The 23039-nt window shown below is 52.1% G+C and overlaps 1 protein-coding gene across 8 annotated transcripts in view; it reads right to left on the bottom strand.

Moving 5' to 3' along the window:
* PPP2R5C (protein phosphatase 2 regulatory subunit B'gamma) overlaps window positions 1-23039 on the bottom strand; it is a 121149-nt gene that overhangs the window by 64299 nt on the left and 33811 nt on the right. The window contains exon 1 of one of the 8 annotated variants that reach the window (XM_059374002.1): window positions 6404-6499. The exons of the other annotated variants lie outside the window; for them this stretch is intronic. Within the exon in view, the coding sequence (XP_059229985.1) occupies window positions 6404-6407 (4 nt within the window). The 5' untranslated portion in view covers window positions 6408-6499. Of the gene's footprint in view, window positions 1-6403; window positions 6500-23039 lie in introns of those variants that run through there. 8 annotated transcript variants of the gene reach the window in all.

The following is a 23039-nucleotide window of genomic DNA, read 5'->3' as shown; positions in this document are numbered from 1 at the left end:
CAGGCCCCCAGATGCGTGGGGCCCTGATTGGCAGGCCCTTCCCTCCCGTCTCCCAGGGACCTTGACTCTCAACCTGTTTGCAGCTCCAAGATTCTACTACAAAGGGACCACCACGTGGGTGTGGCCACCCTTGGAAACGCCTGTCTGGACACCCAGAGTATGTGCGGACCCAGATGGGTGTGACCCCGGGCGAGCTGGGGCTGCGGGCAAACTTGGTGATCCGAGCGGAAGCCATCTGGGCAGACCTCCTCACCGAGTCCCTCAAAGTTGACGTTTCCGGACAAAGTGCTCCGGAGGACTTGTTCTTTGCGGTTGCCGTGAGATCGGGACAACACATGCTCGTGGCACTCTGAGGCCGTCACCGGCCACAGCTGCCCCTCACTTCTCACTCTGAGTCCTCCACTTGGCAGAAAGCGAGCGGGGACGCCGGGCTGGAGGCCCAGCTCCACCCACTCCTACCTCCGGGACTCAAGGGCCGAACACGCTATCCCTCTGGGCCTTGGTTTCCTCGACTGTACCTGACGATGCAGGGGACGGCTGAGGACGAACCCACGTCACGCGCTTGGAGCCAGGCCAGAACCAGAAGGCGCCTCCATCAGTGTTCCTGGGTTTCGTTTTTGCTGATCGGATGCGGTGAGCAGCGGTCACGTAACTGTGTTTACGCTCTTCTCCTTAGAGAGCGTCCGCAATGGAAGCAGCGCTCCACATCCTCCCCGGGCACCTCCCGAGTAGGCCACGACCACACCGCGCTGGGAGCTGCATCTGTGCCGAACAAAAGGCGGACTCTGGCCGTGCGTAGTTCAGTTATGCGGGCGTCCTGGCGAAATCCGAGCCCAGCGGCCGTGCTCTGCGGTGCTGGTTCTGAGAACAGAGCAGCTCTGGAGCGGCTACCTCAGTGTTGTCTCCAAGAGGCTAAGTGGACCCCAAACCCAACACGACCCCTGCGCCTGCCAGGTCGCAGAGCAGCCAAGTTCTTGGGTGAGCGCAGGGATGGCCCAGTACCACCCACCTGTGGCACCGTTCGGTGTGGATGGGAAACTGTGCCTGGAGTCGGACAGACTCCTACAGGATTATTGGTGGAACCAGTGTTTCGGGCAGTGGGCGCCGGAAGCTCACATGGGAAAGAAGATACACAAGCGGGAGGCAGCAAGACGAGGGTGTCGGGAGGCACAGCTGTGAGACAGCTGGGACACCTGCTTGGTATTGCTGGGCCCGGAGTCCGCATCTGAACAACAAGGTTCTTTCTGGCTCTCTGAGACTCTCGAAGACTAGAGGGCCAGCAGCAGTTCCTAGAGATGGGAAAGGTCAAATAGGATGGGGTCTCTTGACACAAACAGGGTCTATACAGAATGGTCTGATTTTTTTTTCCCCTGAAGATAACAAGTACCATGAGAAGAAACATATAAAAAGCCAAGGGCTCGGCCCCATCCGTGACATCGTTTTCTCTGCAAAAAGTTGACCACTGGTCTTCAAATGAAATTTAAACTTAGTATTCAGCTGCTGACATCTGATGTAATACATATTTTTAACGGATCTGGTTTTCAAAAAAAGGATACGGGATTTTGTTTTCAGAAAAACGATGCTCACCATAAAATCGAACAAACAAATCAACCTTCCAAACGCAAGAAGGGATGATTCAGGGCTCAGCACTGTTGGCGTTCTGATGCGTGTCCCCCCAGGGGTCTCCCCGTGTGCGAGGACGGGTTGCACTGTGCGCACACGCTACTGAGACCTGTGCTTCATACGCTCCTGGTTTTTCACTGTGCTCAACCCTGTGTCAAGAACGTCCTGGAGATCAACAAATGGACCAGGATCATTTTTTACTTGTTTGGAAATTTCACTCGCATGTGCCACAATTTCATAAACAGAGCCAGTTCTCTCATGGGTTTTTAAAAAAAAAATTTTTTTAAGATTTTATTTATTTGACAGAGAGAGACAGAGACAGCACGAAGCAGGGGGAGCGGCAGGCAGAGGGAGAAGCAGGCCCTCCGCTGAGCAGGGAGCCCGACGCAGGGCTCGACCCAGGACCCCGGGATCATGACCTGAGCTGAAGGCAGACACTTGACCCACTGAGCCACCCAGGCGCCCCTCATGCGTTTCTTTTAAAAAAAGTATTACACATAATGCTCTGATTTATGATCACAGATGGAAGACAGAACGCCCTGATCTAGTTTTGTTCCCTTCTCAGATCTCACTAAAAAGATGGTAGATTCTATGACGGACTTACACCCTCCAGGCAACAGGACTGGCTGAGCTGGAGGAGGGGAGCTGGCCGGATGCCCGGGAGGAGAGGGATGGCAGGACCGTGGAGAGGCCATGGGACAGTGGGGGGCAAGCTGGCGCATACTGGCAAAGCCCTTGCGGCCTCAGTAAGGATGGCCACGGGCACCATGAAGCCAGGGTGCGAAGGGCCTGAGCCAGGAGGGCCATGGAAAGATACGCTGCTGTCCTCCACAGACCCCTCTGTCCACGACTAGGTATCTCCTCTGGATAGTCCAACGCCGGCTCCTGTCCCATCAGGGACTTTGCTTCTGGGAACGGCAGAGCAGGTAACAAGCTGACCTCCCACAGCAGTGACAAGAAAAACTTGAGAGAAAAATATATACACAAAGAATCCGTTTAAAAGGCGACCATGAGCAGGGCAAATAGAAGTTGTAAGACTAAGAAGAAAAGATGACAGAGGCCCGAAGGGATGGCCCGGCACCTGGGGTCTGTTCCCCCACCGTGAAGGCAGGACCAGCATCTGGGAGGAGGGGCAGAAAGGAGCCCCAGTATCAAACATGTGTGCTTGTGGCATGCCCAGCATGGAGCCCAATGTGGGGCTTGAACTCATGACCCTGAGATCAAGACCTGAGCTGAAGTCAAGGGACTGAGTCCCCAGGAGCCCTGATGGAGGAAATTCTTTTTTTTTTTTTTTTTAAGATTTTATTTATCCATTTGACAGACAGAGATCACAAGTAGGCAGAGAGGCAGGCAGAGAGAGAGGAAGGGAAGCAGGCCCCCTGCCGAGCAGAGAGCCCGATGTGGGACTCGATCCCAGGACCCTGAGATCATGACCTGAGCCGAAGGCAGCGGCTTAACCCACTGAGCCACCCAGGCACCCCCGGAGGAAATTCTTTACCCCATTCTTCAACTTACTACACGTCAGGGATTATTTCAAAAAGTTTCAATGAGGGTGCCTGGGTGGCTCAGTGGGTTAAGCTGCTGCCTTTGGCTCAGGTCATGATCTCAGGGTCTTGGGATCGAGTCCCGCATCGGGCTCTCTGCTCTGCAGGGAGCCTGCTTCCTCCTCTCCCTCTGCCTGCTTCTCTGCCTACTTGTAATCTCTGTCTGTCAAATAAATAAATAAAATCTTAAAAAAAAAAAAAGTTTCAATGAACGCGCCACCAGCATGGAAGCAGCGTCACAGCGGAGGCCACCTTCGAGTGCACGACAGGCCCGCGACCTCCCCTGGAGCTGGGACCCCTGTGGACTCTGGCTCTGGTCTCTTTCTCACCAGGTGCGCCCCAGCCCTCCTACACCCTCCTCTCCCTGAAAGCGGCTGTCGCCGCCCCCCCAAACCTGCTGCCGGGGCAGGGTCTCAGATCATTCACTTCTGCTCTGGTGTCTAGGGAAGACAGGTCTTCTTTCATTCATCTGGGTTCCCTTCTCTGCTCACCAGGGCTTCCACGTCTCCCCTCATGCTGGGGAACGAGCACATCTGCACCGGGACTCGGCACCCACCGGTGGTGGGTGCTGCCGCGCATGAGCGCTCAGACCCACACTCCATCCCGGCTCCCCTTCGGTCAGTTCTGCACACAGTCGCTCGCCCAACGGCATGCCGGGGCCCACACCAGTCCCTTCCTCAGGGTGAGCGTCATGGCTAAGGGAGCGAACGGAGAAAGGTGCCGCAAACAGTCCTTGTGGCACGGTCACTGTGGTCGCCGGGCACGGTTCATCGGACGACCCCGCTCACAGTCTGTGTGCGAGCCGTGCTCCTGCTCCTCGCCCGGGCAGACAGCAAGGAAATCCCCAACTGTGAAAGCGTATGAGACAATCTTAGGAAACATGAAGCCCCGGGGTGGGTTCGATGGGGCCGGAGAGGGGAGTTCCCTGAGGGAACTGCGGGCTGAGACGTGAATGCTAAGGAGGAACCGGGCGCGCCAAGACCCGAGCGACAGTGCCAGCTGGGCCCCCGCCAGGGACGACGCCCCCTCTGCCTCGAGGCCCTCCCAGGGACGACGGGTTTCCTCTGCATTTATTCCTGTTTTTATTGCATTATGATGATAGTCTATGGTTTCTACTTATTTCAACTTTAGGGAAACCGCAGAGGTTTTCTCTGGGAGCTACGATATGTTCAATTCAGCACTTTGTGTCCACCTACAACTCGCCCCGCTACGGCACGTAGCCACCGGACCCTTGACGGGCTGCGGGGTCCGGGGTGTCTCCCACTAGCCCTTGCCCTACAGTCCCTCCAGCTCCTGAAGTGATGTCATCTAGGACACATACGTCCAACGGTGGTTCTGCCATCTGTGGGCCCCGAGCTCCAGCGTGGCGCGGTGAAGCAATTCTGTCTCAGTGATGCTTTTTCGCCTTGAACTGAGCTTTTCCCCGCTATTAACGACCTGCTCCCAGGTCCTTTCCTTCTGCATCCGCCTCACGTGTCCCTCAGCTCCTTTCTAACGCCCTGTTGTATTCTGTCCATCTCATTTCAGGATTTAAAACCAAGTTAGAAGAACTGCATTTGTTTAATTTGTTATATACAGTAACATATATATATGTATATATATAATATGTATACATAATATATAACAACGTAATAATATATGCATATGTACTAATGCATGTAATGCAATACATAAAGATAAAAGTAACTTTTAAAATTATGCCAGTAAAAATTATGGAAATAATCTTTAAATATTGCCAACCTAGAAAAATATATGCCAGGTTTTGGCCAGATGTTTAGCACTGAGATATAGTTCAATAAGTTTGTTCAGTTTAAATAGCATTTTGGGAAAAAAATAACTGTCTTCAGGTACTCGAGATGTAAATTTCCAAAACGACAAAATGACCCATTTGCAACAGCAACTGAACTCTGTCACAAACACTAGCTACGAGGAGGGTGTGTGATCCGAGGTGAAGAGGGGGGGCGGGGGCAGGGAAGCCCCGCCCACCGCCATGGATGGGCCCGGAGCCATTCTCTGCGGCTAGGGACTCCCCACGCTCAGCTCTCCATCCCTCACCCCAACCCCATTCGGCTGACACCCTCTCCAGCTTGGTGGCCTCAAAAGGCACAGAGCATTTTAGTTGCTTTTTGCTGGAAGTCTCAGCTTCTTATTTTTGCTCTGGGATTGAAGAATTCCTTCCAACACTTCTGAAAATCTAATTCCCCAACTCTATATTATCTTACTTTCGATACTATTTTCACTTTTAGTGGTTTCAAGGAACACTGACAACTTGCCACCAGTACTATGTGCTGGGAACCCTTCCGTGGCATTGGCCTGTGGCACCACACCAAGAGGCCACTGCCCCCCTCCCCCCACAAACACCACACGAGACGATCTGCATGGCGGTTGGAGGGATGGGGCTGGTGTCTGAGCCACGGCAGGTGCATGTCTGGGAAACGAGCAGCACCCTGGTAAGGGACAGCTCCGGCCAACCCCATGGCACTGGGTGGTCCCACACATGCTTCCCAGGGTGGGGACCCGCACGTTGCTTCCTCCGTACCTGGAGCAGCGTGGTCTCACGGTCCCTGCTCCGGGTACGGATTGTGCCTGTGCCCCAGGAGGCTTCAGAATATTCCCAAGAATAGCCCAAGGACTTAGAGGGGGGGGAAAATCTGTGAATTAAAATCACCAGGGCCGAGTAGATACAGAACTAGGATGTGGGCCAAGCTCCCCATTTGCCTGTAGCACAGATGAGAAAGCTGGGCATACAAAGGAGCCCTTTGCACCAACTCAGAGTCTGGGATTTTGCTTCTCCTCCAAGTCTGACTTGGTAACATGCAACCTACCAAAATCCGAGTCAACAATTTTTCCTTCTCTTGAATACTCAGCGGACTGTAAAATGTGCCCAAAGCCGGAAGTCACTGTGGAGTTCAGACGTTCAGTTCTTGGTGTAATTCACCTACTAGCTCTCAGCCTGCGCCCAGACCTTGGGCTCTCCCCCAGCCTCCCTGGCCACAGAACAGGGGTGTCTGCTGCACCCTCCGGAGAGTCTTCCTTGGAAGGCCTGGGCCCGGGGGCTGTGCTCTCTGCACCATAAGGTACGGTTTCCGAGGCCACCAGCCAGGCTGGAGTCAAAAGACAGGGGCTGTGTTTTTTCCTTACTGTACACGTGCTTTGAATACAAGCCTAAAAGTAAAATGTTTGTCCAGGAATCTGGCGAGAAGGGAAAGCAAAACAGAAGATCCTGCCAGACCTACCCATTCTCTGAAGCTTTCTCTGTCATGTGCTCACAGGCGAGTTCAAGTGAAGAAAGGGAATGTCCAAGACTTCAGAACCTTTTCTCTGAGCTTTTTGGCAGCCGTCTTGGGAGAGGAAAGGGTATTTTTAGTCGATTACAGGCTAATTTCTGGTTTTCCCAGCGTGTGATACACAGTCACTTTTCTAAACCCATCTAGAATCCCGACAGAAACACAGTCGTATCTTAAGGCACACATTCCTTGCACAAACGCCCCAAGTACCCTGACAGTCCTCGAGTGCTAAGCACGTATCAGGGAACCTCACACTCTGACGAGACCCGCATGCCAGGACTGCCCATGGGCTCTCGCATCTGGGAAGTGTTCTCTCCTGGAAGAGCCACCTGAGCTGGACAGGGAAACACCTCCCCAGACTCAGGGAGGGGTGGCCTCTGGGGGGTCAGTGGCCACACTTAGAGGCCTAACCCGGAGGCTGCTTACTGCCGTTATCTTTCCTTACCTCCTCTGGTGGGGAAGACTTTTTGTCTCAAAAGACCACTTTCTCCTGGAACAGGCCTCGGCCTCACTGTCCCAGCGTCTACCCTCACTACATCCTCGGCGGCCGGAGTGACACGCCAGGCCCAGCCCAGGTGCCCCACGCAGCCCCCTGCTCAGACTCTCACTGGGACCCTTCCCGAGCACTGGAGCCACCCTGACTGGACCACAGCTGCACAATCAGAGGAAGGGGCCGTCTTTAAACTTGGGACGCAACGAAGACGGGAAGTCAAAACCAAGGACTTCCAGCCGTATTAGAGTGAAAGTTGAAACAAAACCGTACTTCTAGTACTTTGATGTTTTAGACAGCATACTTACAAACCTTACGCTGCCTGAATCCTAGAACAATCCCATGAGAAAATTCCATCTTGGAACGGTTAACGGACTTGACACTTCCTTGAGAGAGACGGACCTCAGACTCAGGTCCTCTCCCTTCCTCGCAGGGCGCCCTCCAGGGGAAAGCCAAGGGAGAGCGAGACGGGCTCTCTGGGGCCAGTAACCGGAGCCGGGAACCGACGCAAAGTTCAGAACAGCGAGCTACCCCAAGGCGGTTCCTGAAGAATGATCAAACCACTAATTAAATTAATCCTTTTAGGTGACTCTGTCATCCCTACGCGGTCTAGAAATCCCCCAGCTGACCGGTTGTGACCCCATCTTCTCCCAACACCGGCTCCTGTCAGACAAGCTGGCTGGGGCTGTGTGCCGCCAGAGCGCTGAGAGCTGTTCTAGAGCGGGAGCCCACCTCTTGGCTCACGCTGAGGAACACCCCAACTCTGGCCAGTGTTAGTGGCGCCTGCTGGCCCCCATCCATCTCCTCACCCCAGGACCAAGTTAGGGCTTTTCTCCTAAATACTGAAGCCGCCATCACTCAGTTTCCACTGGCTAGAATCTGGGGAGGAGCGGGCAGGTCTAGTCACCATCCTCAGGAACTGCCTGATGTCACTTTGCTCCAGACTCCGTGCCAAGGACTCTCAGCCCTCCCGTCACTGTGTGCCCACGAGGCTTCATGAGGGAGATTTATTATTCCCATTTTGCAACTGAAGACACAGTTACTCAGCAGGTTATGTAACTTGCTGGAGCTGTACCACTGAGCCAAAGTTGAGACATGCAGAGCAATTACCCGCAACTGAGGGCACCGGGGGCCATGAGAGTGGAGGCTGGGAGGCTGGGGAAGACCAGAGGGAGGCCCGAGTTGGGATGGAGGCCACCCTTCGACCCTCACAGTCCAGCTCCTCCATGATCACTGTGCTTGGAACCAGACAGAAGAGACTGGTGGGCTCTGTGGAACCGTCCCATTGGAACCAACTTGGAGGGGGCCCACGCAGGGTCTCCCCGGCTCTGGGCACTCACAGACATCTTCTTGATGTTGCTGTATCTGCACAAAGTTGGGCTATAACCCTGTGTTTTTCTTCCAACAGACATAATTTTGACTAAGCTCTGTCCTGAGCAGTAAGAACCCAGGAAATCATGGATCTGACGTGCCAATTACATATCCTGATGCCTATCAACACGTAATTATCAAAATGATGCCCAATGCTGCATCACTTGGAATCATCCCCTGGGCCGCCAGCAGGAACGACCTACCGACTTGGGGGGGTCGGGGCTGCCCCACAGCATAAAGGAAAGAACAGAATGAGAACTCACTCGTTTCGCCCTATTTATGGACTTCCAAGTTGACTCTTACTGTCCGACTAAGCGCAGGCTTTGAGGCCCCCACCTTCTGTCCGGAGTCGGGGGCAAGAGGGTCATTCCACCTGTCCTTGTGGCACAGACCAGACAGTCCGATGCCCCCTGGCCTCTGCGGACCCCCTGTCAGTCTCTGGTTCTAGGACTGGAAACAACTTAGCACCCCCTGTGAAGGCCTCTCCATCCACCCCAGCTCCCACATAGTTAAAAAATATATATATTTTTAAAGATTTATTTAAAGAGAGAGAGAAAGCAAGCATGTTCCTGCGCGTGCGTGACTGCATCCACAGGGGTGGGGGAGTATGGGGAAGGGGGGAGGGGGAGAGAATCCTAAAGCAGACTCCCCACTGAGTGCGGAGCCCAGTGTGGGGCTCAATTCCACAACACGGCGATCATGGCCTGAGCCAAAATCAAGAGTTGGACGCTCAACTGACTGAGCCCCCTGGGTGCCCCCCGAGTCATTACTTCTTTTGAGGTTTACCTTCAAATTTCTGTCATAATACTGCTGTGAAAATAAGACTGCCTTTGGACAAATTAAACTCTACTTTAGCCAGTACAAACAGCTCATGTGCCACAGTCCAGGAGGCTCATCCTGTCTCACAAATGGACAAGCAGGGAAGCACCTTCCTTGGTGCTCCTGCGATGGTTCTGCAGCACGAATCAGAAGGAACTTAAAAAGAGGCTAAGCCCAGGGGTGCCTGGGTGGTACAGTGGGTTAGAGCCTCTGCCTTCAGCTAAGGTCATGATCTCAGGGTCCTGGGATCAAGCCCTGCATCGGGCTCCCTGCTCAGCGGGGAGCCTGCTTCCCTTCCTCTCCCTCTGCCTACTTGTGATCTCTGTGTCTCTGTCAAATTAAAAAAAAAAAAAAAAAAGAGGCTAAGCCCATATAGTCACAGAAAATTTTTCAGAAACCATGCTCCACAACGCCACTCAGAAGAGGACCCGGCCCTCCGCAGTGCCTTCTAGTCCCTTTGTTTCCTTTAATAGGCTGCTGCGTATTTCTAATACTTTAGGCCACATCACATTCTTTTTTGGAAGTAGCCAAGTAAAAATAACACCCTAAAAATATGCAAGCACATCTTACACGTTAAGAGATCATAGATACCAACAAAAGGACCCTATCTCATTAGTGGGGAAACGAATGAACACCATACCCCTCCTGTGCAGAGCTGAGCAGGGCACAGTCCCTGCGTGTGTGCACGGCACTGTTGTTTGCATACAGATTGCTGGCCTTTACGCCCTTCCGGTATGCAGCAGGTGTGGGCATGGAAGTGCTCAGAAGCGCGTGCGGGAGGAACACACCAGAGTAAGATGGCCGTGCACCCCACAGCCCCCCATGACTGCCACCCCTGCTGGCCCCTCAGCCCTGTGCAGTCTGCTCTGCAGGACCCCCACCCCCAAGCCCTCCCGCATGACTCGCCTGCCCCCTTGCCCCACGGCGCCTGTGGCTTGACTACCGCTTCCATGTGACTTTGCATCCCAGAGATTTATGTTCTGGTCCCACCTGCCTTCAGCGCACACTCCCCGAGGGCAGGCTTCTGCATCTGTGTGCCCTGCTCTATGGACCTGAATTCTCCACCTACACCTGCAAACACAAGCATCTGACCAGTTGCTGACACCCTGACCCAACTTAGTCCAAACCGCGTTTCTAGAAGAACACGACGATGTCCTATTTTAGCTACATACCTGAGCTAGGTGTTGGCCAGGACGCACGCTCACCGCACAGACAAAGCCTGCTGCCTGTGTCCCTCTCGGACATGTCCCCACGGGAGCCCCAGCACGGGCAGATTTTCGGCTGCTCTGGGTTCATGCTGATCTGGGCCAGCCCTCGGCTATCGCTGGCCACCAAGCAGGACCGAATCAGGTCAGAGCTTTCAAAGCCACTGTTGAGGCTCTGTGTACAGTTCTGAAGAGAGCGTCCCTCATTAGGGTCACCTGTGGTCTCACGTCGAGAGAGCAGCGTGTGGCTCCCCAGTCCCACAGGTACTGCCAGTGATAACAGGGTGTTCCTTGGAACTTATAGAGGATGGGGTCCCAAAATGTCAGCGGGTGGGTTTGGAAAGCCCCGCCCCTGTGGCGGGAAGAACGGCTGGGCACGCGCAAGGATGACACTGAGGTTTTCTGAGTCAGAAAGCCAGAAACATGACTTTCGGCATCGAAGACATGCCAAAGTCAGGTGCCTTCCTGGCACACAGGGCATGCACGGCTTCTGAGGTCCCGACAGCAGCACATGTGGATCCCTGTTTCAGCTCCAGCGTCTCAGGAGGAGTGCCGGAGCTGCTGGGCTGGCTGGGGGTTAAACCCCAACAGCCGCCGAGAACTTTCCTTTCGGCCACCATGGGCACGATGCCAGCAGTGGGCTTCTAGGAGCACCGTGTCAACACCACGAACAAGGACCCCGTGGAGAAATGCATTTTGAAGGCATCTCAATGGGTGCAGGGGTGGGGGGGTGAGGAACCAGCACACGGGGGTGCGGTCCCTTCCTCCCCTGGTAGGACCCAAGGGCCCTGCCTGGCCCGCGGCCACCAGTGGTGATGCGCAGAAACCCATCGAAACGCCTACAAAGTGCAAACATACACAGACAAGGTGAAAGTTCAGTGGAAAAATCATCTTCCTTGAAAAGCTCCAACATCATGGAATATTAAAATATTAATATTAATATTAAAAGAGATCTGGTTACAAGTAAGGCACCACCTGCCCGTATTTTAACACAGGTTAAGGCAACAAGCTTTCCTTTAGGAAACTAAGAAACCTGGACAGCAGCGAGTGAGTGGGTTGCCCCGGACCCCTAAAGGCAGGCAGGGCCCGGGCCCAGCATCTCCCAGCTGTGGGTTTCCTTCTGGAAGTGGAAGAAGAGAAAGTCTTAAAAAAATTAAAAAACTGCACTCAAAATTCCTAAGAATTCTTGCTCACTTAAAAATAATGTAGGACTTTTCCTTTTCTGGTCCTTTCTTTTTCGCAGTTGGGTGGGGGAGGGGAGGCCAGATCTCAGGCTCCCTCTTCCAGGGTTTATAGGACAGAAGTCAGCGGACTGCCTTCAGGGTGGCGGCCAGCATCCCAGTGCACCTGGAGAACTCGGCCACTAGACAGAGCAACACCAGACACCTGATTTAGATTTCTCCTGAAGGTGATTTTAAAACCTGAACTTCCCTCTCTCACTGTATCTCTCTGTCAAATAAATAAAATCTCAAAAAAATAAAATAAAAATTGGAGGCGCAATCACATGATGTCCAGGGAGCCATTTTAACGTGTGGGACTGCACTCGGAGGCATTCGGTGCGCTCACAGAGTGCAGCACCCCATTTCCACACGGTTTCACCCCTTCCCTGTAGTCACGCCTCACAGCCCTCCCAGTCCCGGGCAACCTCTAACCTGCTCTCTGTCTCTGTAGATTTGCCCAGTCTGGACATTTTGTATAAAAGAAATAAAACAATGAGCATTTAAGTTACATGAACTGCCTAATATTATGTGGTAATTCCAAATGTAAACAAGGCAAAACCCTGAGATTTATGGCTTAAAACGACGTTCTGGAGTTAGGATTTCACAAACCAGTAATATTTCGTGAAGAATCTTGACCACGGATGTTGGCTTACCACCCTAACCGACAAATAGGAACATTTAAAAAAAGGTCCACACCAGAAAAGATATTTTAATAGCCCAAAGGACAATCTTAGGATGAAGGAGAGTCCTGTAAATCGAATAAATTTAGCTTTATAAAAAGACCACATTACATCACTCTGATGTCTGCCCTTGGCACAGAGCAGCACAGGCCTTTAGAAAGGACCGATCCTGGACCACCACCCTTGGTCTAGCTGAACGCAATTTATTAAGTACATGTGCCCCCGGCCAAAGGGGGCTCCCCACAAAGCCCAGGGAATGAAGAGGAGTCCCTCCCATGAGAATGACTTTTTTTTGTTTGTTTGTTTTTAAAGATTTTATTTATGTATTTGACAGACAGAGATCACAAGTAGGCAGAGAGGCAGGCAGAGAAAGAGGAGAAAGTGGCTCCCTGCTGAGCAGAGAGCACAATGTGAGGCTCGATCCCAGGACCCCGTGATTATGACCTGAGCCGAAGGCAGAGGCTTAACCCACTGAGCCACCCAGGCGCCCCGAGAATGACATCTTTTTGATGGTTAGGGATGACAAGATCCAAATCTAAGCTCAAGAGTGAAAGAGACGCCAACACGCTGTAAGTCAGGAACGCCACTTCACCCGGTGTGGACGGATGCCAACCTGTGGTCTGGGGCGGTTATGCCGCACGCAGCTGAAGCAACAACCTTGTCAAATAAACACAGAGCTCTGATACGCAGAACTCCCAACCTGGCCTTTGACACGGGGGCAGGCATTCTGGGGACACATGAAACCACAGGATACACTCGTACTTCCCGGAGCAGCGGTCTGACAACGTGGTGAAATCACGCTCAACGCTTTTACATTAACCATTAATAATTATGAAATAAAATATAAAATGCAAGTTTTTTTTAGGACAAAACCTGAGACCTGAGGAATGTTAGCACCTTGTGGTGGGTTTCTTGGTGGACCGAGCTACGAGTCAGGACGACACCCCAGCTCCGACAAGCGTGGGCTCTCCCTGCTCAGAGTTGGACAAGCTGCCGGGGAGGGTCTGGACAGCAAGACCTTGATCTAGGCTAGCTCTAGGGCTACAGAGAGGCCAGGGAGGCGAACAGACTGGTTCTAAAATTCACATGGAAACAGAGGGGACCCTGACTACAAGACAATTCTGAAAAAGAACAACAAAGCTGGAGGATTCCCACTTCCTGATTTTACAAGGTCTGACAAAGCTACAGCAGTCAAGGCTACAGGCCTGTAGACCAACGGAACGGAACAGAGTCCCGAGATAAACCCGCACGCTATGGCCCACTGGTCTCTAACAAGCGTGCCAAGTCCACTCAGTGGGGGAAAGGACAGTCTTTTCAGCAAAGGGCGCTGGGAAAATTGGACGTCCGCTCACCTAACACCACACACAAAAATTAACTCGAAATGGATCAAAGACCGACTAAGATCACAAAACCCTTATAAGAAAACACAGGAGCAAATCTTGGGATTAGGCAGTGGTTTCTTAGATCTTAGCACAAAAACCACAAGCAGCAGAAGACAAATCAGATAACCCGGACTTTACCCGAATTAGAAACTCCTGAGCTGGAAATGAGATCATCAGGAAAGTGAAAAGACGCCCTACAGACTGGGAGAAAAAACTTGCAAAGCGCATCTGTGATGCGGGACTGCTGTCCAGATACTCAGACTCTACGGTGGCAAAGTCACGACTGTCCCTACTCGCCCGACTGTCCCCATCTCCCACACCCTTCAGGCCCCTCCCCATATCCCCAGGGTTTGGTCCACTCCCCTTCATTCTTCACGCTTCCCTCCTCACTGCTTCCCCCTGGAGTTTTGGCAAAGGCCTCCCCTCTCCCCTCTGTGGCCACCAGGAAAACCAAAGCCATTGGGCCCTATCTTCCCCAGCTTCCCTCTCAAATTTCCCCACCCACCCCAGAAACTTCTGAAAGCCCTGTGTGCTGAAGAGGACACTGCCCGTCTGGTTTCAGCACATCTGGTTTTGACAGCTTTGCCATTTCACACGTAAGAAAGGAACAGGGCTGACCGCACGCTGACATGGTCTGAAACACAGCGAAACCGGTTCACTCACCTAACGAGATGTGATAACGAGCGGTCGGTCCAGCCAGCCCGACAGGATGTGAGTGAGGCCCTGGCAGGGAAGTCGAGGGGTGGCTGACCTGCCCCATCCACCCGCCCCCTTGTGCTCTGCCGTCCTCACGGTCCAGGGAGTCTGCTCAGACAGGCCAGGCCAGGGCGGACAGTGTGCACGCGGGAGGAGACCCAGCAGAACTCGATTCTGGTCAAGTCTCCACACAAATCCATGATCTCGGCTCTCCGGTGAACACACTGAGAGCCCAGCAGTAACTTCAAAGGCACAGGAAAGCAGGAGCCCCAGTTTCTGACTGTGGAGATCAGTAATTAGTGTCCAGCTCCCACTTTGAAGGCTATGCCTTCTCTTAACTTTCTGAATGGGTTATACCTTCGCACGGTTCAAATACACACACACACACACACACACACACACACACACACACACACACGTTCCTGCTGAAAACCCTCATCTTCTCACCAAAGTGTCACTCTTAGTTTGTCTACCCCTGGAGCTCCGCTGTGGAACCACAGGGACATAGCCGAGCAGCCTCTGTCTCGGGCTCGCGAGAGCGGCGGGCCGCACCGCCCTGCCTTTCCCCTCCATCACCCTGAGGCCTTCCACCAACCAGTCCAGAAAGAGACAGAAGAGAGAAGGCCCTTCCTTAGGTTTCTGTCACCTGGCACCACACCCCATCCCAACACGCTCTCTGCTGCGTGAAGTAATCCCCACCCCGGGGTCCCCAGCAGCATCCACGGGGCCACCAAGAGGCTTACCTAGTGTCGCTTCTCTAGGGAGGCCCTGTCCTGCCCACAGGGCCCACAAGCCCTCCTGGGCGCCTGGACACGCACCTCCGGCACCCAGCATACTGCCGTCCCCCGGGGTTAGACACGGCTACACATTTGCCAAAGGAACAAAACAAAGCTGTAGGTGGCCATGAGGCAGAAGGTCAAAAAATGACATTTTGTTTTTCTTTCGGTGTTAGGTAGAGTCCATCAAGGTTTCCTCCCTTTTGAAATGAACTCCATTAATGAAACATTTTTAGTCTCAACTTGAGCCTCATTCGGCACAACAAAGGACACAGGGCTGAACGCCACCGAGACTTAAGTCAACAAGGGTGCACACGGAGTACTTGAAAGCCAAGAATGAGGAAGGAAACATTTGCAGAGCTTGATGACAATGAGGAACTCGAGTTCACAAACTGTTTTTCTACTACAATGTAAACATCCCCTCAATTGTATACATCATCGAGAAATAGTGTCTTCACTACTGTTTCCCCTTGGACGAATGCCTATGCTAAGTTTTCAGCTACTTTTTGGCTAAAAGATGCCTCTCCCGGTCCAGACCTCCATGCTGTATTACTACCCGTAGAAGGAGGTACCTAATTCCACACTAAACTGAAAGGATTACTCATGAGGCATCTTCATCAGCAGTGAGTTCACGTTCAGCACTAAAGGTCCTCCTGTCAGCTCTGCTGAACTTGCAACATCACACGTGTCTCTGAGGATGTCTAAGGTCCTTAAGCCAAGTGCATCCCGGTCCCAGGAGCTGCGAGCCAGGCTGAGGGGCGAGTGGGCAAGGGGACGTGAGCACCCCCGGAGCCCCCTGGAGTTCAGTTTCACGCACACCCGCAGTCTCCCGAGGTACGGCCTTGCCTTCAGGACCCAGAATCCCCGTCTCTTCTCTAGATGATGCCAGAAACATCAACCGAGACTGCGTGCTCCACCGCGATCCAAACCCGAGAGCAGACAGTACCGTGTAGACGGCTGTCGGTGGCAGAGGAACCTGCGAGGGGAGCCCTGGGGCGCATCTGGAGGGGGGGCGAGAGCCCAGGTCGGTGAGTCAGAGGACCTGAGAGCTCCTCCGGTCTGTCACCAGCTCCCCGTGGGACCTCAGGCAAGAAAGGGGGAGCCTTTCTAAGCAGGTTTCCGCAGCTCTGAAGGGGGGACTAATAACACCCCTCGGCGGCCTCGTAGGAAAGAGGATGGTTAATGAACACATGCGAGGAGCTTTGAAGATTACAGCTTCCTGGGTGCTAATGACACACAGTGACAGTCTGCCTGTCCACCCACCCCGCGGCTGCCCGCGGTCCGGAACGGCTCCTGGTAAACTCATCTGCCCTGCCATTTGCTCTCCCGGCTCCACTTTCTGGAAGCCCCTGGAAGAAATGAACCGTAATGCTCAGGGCCCCTGACGATACCCAGGAAGCCCGCAGAGAGGGTGTGCTCTGACCTGCACCAGCTCTGGGGCCGCCGCACCTCGGCGGGGCACACTCCTGGCATAAATAGGGACCCGGGGAGCAGGTCCTGCCTTCCCTGGGTGCCACAGTGAAGGCTTTCCGCTGGCAGAATCCCTGTCTTCTGCCAAAGAATGCCTGAACATGCTTCTTAAACTTCCCTTTGTCGTTACTGTTTCTAACATTCAGATGTGAAGCCTGGTGGGAAAAATGATCTGGGGGGGGTGCTCTGGGGCTTGCTTCTACTTCACTCAAAAGGAGGCTCTCCTTCTTTTCAAGCAGAGGAAAACCTCACGCAGGCAAATGATCAAGCCCTGTACTAAATAAAGATCGAGATTACTGACTGCGCTGGTTTTTTACAGGTTGATATTTGCGCCAAGTAAACACGTGTGTGTGCACATATGCACTCCAACACACGTGACCCACCGAAAGCAGTTCTCTGAACTATGCAGGCAGGACAACTGACCATCAGTTAATTGGATACAGAGAATTACAACTCCGATCAAGATTAAATGCCAAAAAATGTTTAAGATGAGGATTCTGATATATGTTTACATGTAACCGACACACAACATTCAGAAGTAAAGAGTGCACGATTCAAGCTACTGACATTGTGTTGTTTGAATTAGAAAAGTCCACCAGAAAGGAAGTGAGGCCTGAGGAGGTCAGTCTGTGAAGGCCTCATCTGGAAAATATAAGACGTACAGGAGAAAGGAGTGCTTTAGGGGAGGGGGCAGGGGTCTGGGACAAGGAGGTAAGGGTTTCCGAGCATCCTAAATGCAACTTGGCCTAAAATACAAACTCCAGTCAACCTTTAAGATTAGGCCCTTTTCAGCGTAATGTCACTTGTGACTGACTTCACTGCAAAGAGGAAAAGTGCCTGGATTTATTAGAGTTCCAAAGAACCCTTCCTCACTGGACAGCCACGTGAGTTTTCTAAGGCAAAGCATTTCTCCTAAGAACAAAGTGACGTGCTTTTATCCTCAGGGATCCTAGACGAACAGGAATCCAAGCACCTTCCTTTCAATTCCCTTGAAAATAAGTAATTTAATCAAACGCATATCTGCTGTTAAGTCATCTCTATACCCAGCATGGGGCTCGGACTCAGGGTCCTGAGATCAAGAGTCGCATGCTCCCCTGAGAGCCGGCCAGGTGCCCCCTAATGCATCTTTAAACTAAGGAATCTGTAGACTCAGGAAGGTACGGAGGGGTGGAGGACCCCAGCAAGTGACTCATACCCTGACCACCGACCTGAGAGCTCTGGGTTCTGGTAGGAATGGGTGGCCCGGTAAAATTACAAAACCTCCATGTTTCCACCTTCTACGGAAATATCTCAAGAGCGAGCACAGGAGGGTCGGCAACACTTTCTAAAGTAAAATGTTTCCCTGGGGCCAGGTCTCAAGCGTGAAGAAACAGAAAGCCACGTTTCTGGCAGCCTGGCGCGGCAGGAGTGGCCTAGGTTCTAGGCAGACCGTGAGAGGTTTCGTTCGGCCTCGCACTGTCAGGTGCGCTCGGGAGATGGGTTCCGACGCCCGTAAAACAAGCACAGAGTTTCTCTCCTGCCGGCCTATGGGTGTCAAGGGCTTCTGAGAGCCCCTGGGACAGTCCCAGGCATGCGGCAGGTGCTCCTGGCAGCAGGGAGGTGCGGGAGACCACACTTAGGAGTCTACGGCACATACGTGTATCTGGTATGACGTAACGATGTTAGCTCGGGACATCAGAGCACCGCAGAGAGCGATCGGATACTAAAAACCTGTAAAAAGTATATGTTTCTAAAACTGCTCTCATGTCAATCTTTCTCTTAAGTAAATAAAAAATGCCTCACACTTGCCATGAATACCAACACACATTGTGCACGTGAGTGTGCGTGCATGTCTGGAACGGTACGCGGTGAAGCCAGCAGAGAGGCCAGGAGGCGGACTCGGGGGGCTCAGGCAAGGGAGAATTTTAGATTTGCAAATAAAACAAATGTTTAAAGTGGCTATATTCACACATGGATTTTTTTGTTTTTGTTTTTCTTTAGATTTTTAAAAAAAGATACAAGAAAGTGGACCAAGGTGGGCAGGGAGGCTCCGTGTCCGGGGCTGACTTTACCACCCGTGGTGCAGGCACGGGGCACAGACAGTACCGTGGCCTAAGAGACACACTCATGTTACCAGCAGGCGGACTTTAATTTGGACTTCTCTTTTTCTTGGGGCAGGGGGAGGGGATGAAGAAAAAAGTACAGAAGCTTGATAAAAATAGGGCCAGGGTCACATCCAGCCCGCGGTAGAGATTTCCTCGGCCAGTGGCTTCTAAGTTTTTTGGTGTCAGGACCCATGTACATTCTGGAAGTCCACAGGGCCTAGAGAGCTTGGATTATGTGGGTTACAGCTGCTGACTCTGACCAGATTAGAGAATGCTTATAAAACGTAAAAATATGTAAACATATATAAGTATATATTTTTTAAGAAAAAGAGGGAGAAAGAGACAGGAGGGGGCGGGGTAGAGGGAGAGGGCGATATGAATCCCAAGCAGGCTCCGCGTTCACCACGGTGTCCGAGGTGGGGCTTGATCTCACAATCCTGAGACCATGATCTAAGCTGAAATCAAGAGCTGGATGCTTAACTGACTGAGCCACCCAGGGACCCTCGGACCATTTAAAATAGTCACTAACTCGTGTAAAGCAGTAAGAACAGGCTCATTTTGTGTAAACCTAACTATTATGAAAACAATCCCTCCCCCAAATCAACAAAAAGACAGCCCAGGGGCGCCTGGGTGGCTCAGTCGTTAAGCGTCTGCCTTCAGCTCAGGTCATGATTCCAGTGTCCTGGGATCGAGCCCCGCATCAGGCTCCCTGCTCCACAGGAAGCCTCCTTCTCCCTCTCCCGCTTCCCCTGCTTGTGTTCCCTCTCTCATGATTCTCTCTCTGCCAAATAAGTAATTAAAATCTTAAAAAAAAAAAAAAAAAGACTGCCCAGTTTTACATTCCTGCATATCTCTTTCATACCCAACTTAACAGAGGACAGGCAGAGTTGCATTTCGACATTTGTTTTTTTTTTTTTTAAAGATTTTATTTATTTGACAGACAGAGATCACAAGTAGGCAGAGAGGCAGGCAGAGAGAGAGGAGGAAGCAGGCTCCCCGCTGAGCAGAAAGCCCGATGTGGGGCTCGATCTCAAGACCCTGAGATCATGACCTGAGCCGAAGGCAGAGGCTTAGCCCTCTGAGCCACCCAGGCGCCCCGCATTTCGACATTTGATATGCTGTTTTGGTTGAAGTTCATGAAGAAAAAAAAAAAGCTCATCCCCACACAGACATGTTTATTTGAAGGGAGGCATCTTGATGAGTTTTTTCAAAAAACTGTGGATACTTCTCTTTGATTCTATGCCTACATTCAACAAGTGGTAGTTTCTTGAAAATCGGCAGCAGGACAGGAGCTGAAGCTATGCTGATGGGCATCTTACACCAGACCCCGTGCTATGTCCTCCGCTTTGCATGTCTCTTCCGCCTGTAATTGTTGGTGACATCACTTCCTGCACACCGGGAACCCAGGTGGGGTCATGCAGACCTTCCACAGGGACACAGCAAGAAGCTCTACTTGTTGGTATTACCAGGACTGCTGCAGGAGCAGCCACTGAGCTCACGCTGGCAGGTACAAGCTTTCCAAAATTCAAATTTTTGCCCGCAAGCTTAAATTTTATTGTGGGCAACAAACAGTGTCCCTGTTGTTTCCTTTGAATTGCCTGACTCAGTTCATTACTTTTCAAGACAGTGTGTCTGCCTTTTTGTTCTTGCAAGTAAGAACGTCAATCCGGAAAAAAGGGGCTAGTTCAGCTTGTAACTCACACAACTGTTCAGTTTTGGAGATGAGCCCCTTGGCTCCAGCATGCCAGAGGGCTCAGCTCTGGTCCTGGTTGCAGGGTCCTGGGATCGAGAGAGCCTGGTGTCGGGCTCTCTGCTCAGCATGGTCTCCTTGGGGCTTCTCTCTCCCTCAAATAAATAAATCTTAAATAAAAAAAAAAAAATCTCAACACAAAAGAGGAATTCAACACATTTGGGATTTGACAACCAGACAGTAAACTTTCGGAAGTCAAATTTCCAGAGCATCAGAAGCCACACCTGCATTTAAATACAATGAAAGGGGGCAGGGGCGCCGGGGTGGCTCAGTGGGTTAAGCCTCTCCCTTCAGCTCAGGTCATGATCCCAGGGTCCTGTACTGGGCTCTCTGCTCGGTGGGGAGTGTGCTTCTCCTTCTCCCTCTCCTGCTTCCCCTGCTTTGCAAGCATGCGCACACTCTCTCTCTCAAATAAATAAAATCTTTAGGAAAAAAAATAAACACAACTACAGGGGAACACTAGGGAAGTCCCCCTGTTTGGGCCTCATCACAGATCATGTACCTCTGACTCTGAAAATAGCATTTTTCCTGAATGTTCTTGAAAGACCTTCTTCAAAAGCATGAATGGAAGCAAACGCCCTGTCTCCGGTTTCACCAAGCAGACCTGACCCACGAGAGCTGCAGGACTGAGCACAGGGGCCAGCGAGGCCACTGGGGTGGTGCCTGCCACGGTCTTACTTCTACACCAGGGCTAAGTGGGACACAGTCCACACTCCAGAATTCCTGACGCCGCTCCTTTCTTCACCGTGCTGAACCGGCAAAGCCAACTGTGGGAGGAGAAAAGGCGTGCTGAGCGGGGGAGGGAGGGAGAACAGGCTTCAAGATGAACCAACAGAGGTAACACGGCGGAAGGGAAAAAAAACTGTGGTTAGATGCTGGGCTCTGAAGTCCACGTAGCAAAGGGGTGACAAGTTGTGGGGAGCTCGCAAAGCTTCAGGCCCCATTTTAAGCACTTCTTAAGCGTTTGCTCCTATTACCCTCATGAAATCCGGAGAGGCAGGGCACCTGATTCCCATTTCTAGGCACAGACTGAGCCAACTTGCCCAGGATGGCTCCGCTGGCTGGTGCAGGGGTGCGGGCTGGGGAGCTCGGAGCACCCCACCTCTCCCGTTCAGAAGGAACCCTGGTTTTATCTGCAAGTGTGCCCGAAAGGCTGTTCTGCTTTAAAAGACCAATAAAAATGCCAATAAACATCAAAGAAGGTGTACACCCCCAAAACACCGTTTGGGGAGATGGTGCTGCTGTCCGTGTGGCAACGTGCGGTCCCGGTTGTGCCCGCTGCCGCCCTCAGCGCTGGCCCACCGGGACGGCCGAACCCTCACCCGACTATTTCACCAACAGCTGCCCATGTGTCAACAGCGTGATAAAGGCGAAAAGAGAAAAAGCCAAAACTCGAACACGAAGACCACTGCTTCAGGAAACAATTTCTGAATAACCGAATTTCCTTTGTACATTTGTTCTGAAGCAGATCGCTCTCAGGGCACTTCCAACAGTCTGGAACAGCGGACCCCAGTGCAGAAGTCGAAGGGACCCTCGGACGCCCACTTCCTTACATCCCACAGTGCTTCTTATTTTAGCGTATTTGCTTTACGGCAATTTTTCTCTGTATTATCTCGAAAAAGTGGCAGAGCTCGTCACACGGCACTAAGTCACCTATCTTTGGTCCCTAAGAAGGAGGACTGTACCGACAATGTCCTCACACCTTCCCCGGACCCAGAAAATGGACAGGTGATTCCCCAGCACCCCATGTCCTTCTGCACTCAACTTTCTCCAACTGCCCCCAAGATGTCTTGCATAGGTTTTTGTTTTATTTTTTTAGAACAAAGACCTGATACAGATTCACTTACTGTATTTGTTATGTCTATTTATTTATTTATTTAATAGAAGGGCTTTTAGTTTATGAACAATCCAAGGGCAAAAGCAAAACCAGATGTCACCGTGCTTTAGTTCTCTGTCCTTACAGACTCCAGTGTCCTTCCAAGCTGGGAAGAAATGACTTCCTCTCAGTGTGTTAATGGGAGAGACTGATCACCTGGTTCTGGAGCTCTCCATGTCTCCACTGGCTTGGTGGTACTGCTTCTGTCTGCTCCGGAGGCAGGTTCGTCTGAAGCCAGGCCCAGCAGAGTGGTTCCCTAGGCCCACCTTTCTAACCAGTTCCGCTGGACAGCCTCTTGTGAGCCTGCCAACAACTGTTTGACGGATCCAGTAATTAGCTAGAAAATACACCATATCAACAGTAGCTGAACGGCCCCTTCAGAGAAACAGCTTCTTCTGTTCAATCCACCCACACTGACTGACTGAGTTGCACTTACACTCTAGGGACGGTGCTAGAGGTCACGACTGTGACCTTCCCCGGGACGCTTGCAATTCGTGGAGGTGGCCAGAAAAGGAGGCCATAATCAACACCTGGCAGATGGGGGGGGGTGAAACGGGGCGCGGGGAAGGGGAGGGTTGCGCCGAGAACGGACGGGTGCAGGGCAGCAAGCTCTCAGGGGGACGTGAGAGGAGTTCTGAACTCCAGCCTCGAACACATCACACTCGGGGAAAGAGAAGGTGCATGGGATGCAGAGGCTTTACAAACACCCATCATCCTGACGTGGGGGAGAGGGGAGCGCGCGACCTTGGACTCCAACTCCTTCGTT

This window comes from Mustela nigripes, chromosome 13 (genome assembly GCF_022355385.1).
Source record: "Mustela nigripes isolate SB6536 chromosome 13, MUSNIG.SB6536, whole genome shotgun sequence".
Taxonomy (NCBI): Eukaryota; Metazoa; Chordata; class Mammalia; order Carnivora; family Mustelidae; genus Mustela; species Mustela nigripes.
The sequence above is the reverse complement of the archived record's forward strand: the minus strand, read 5'-3'. Positions and strand labels throughout refer to the sequence as shown.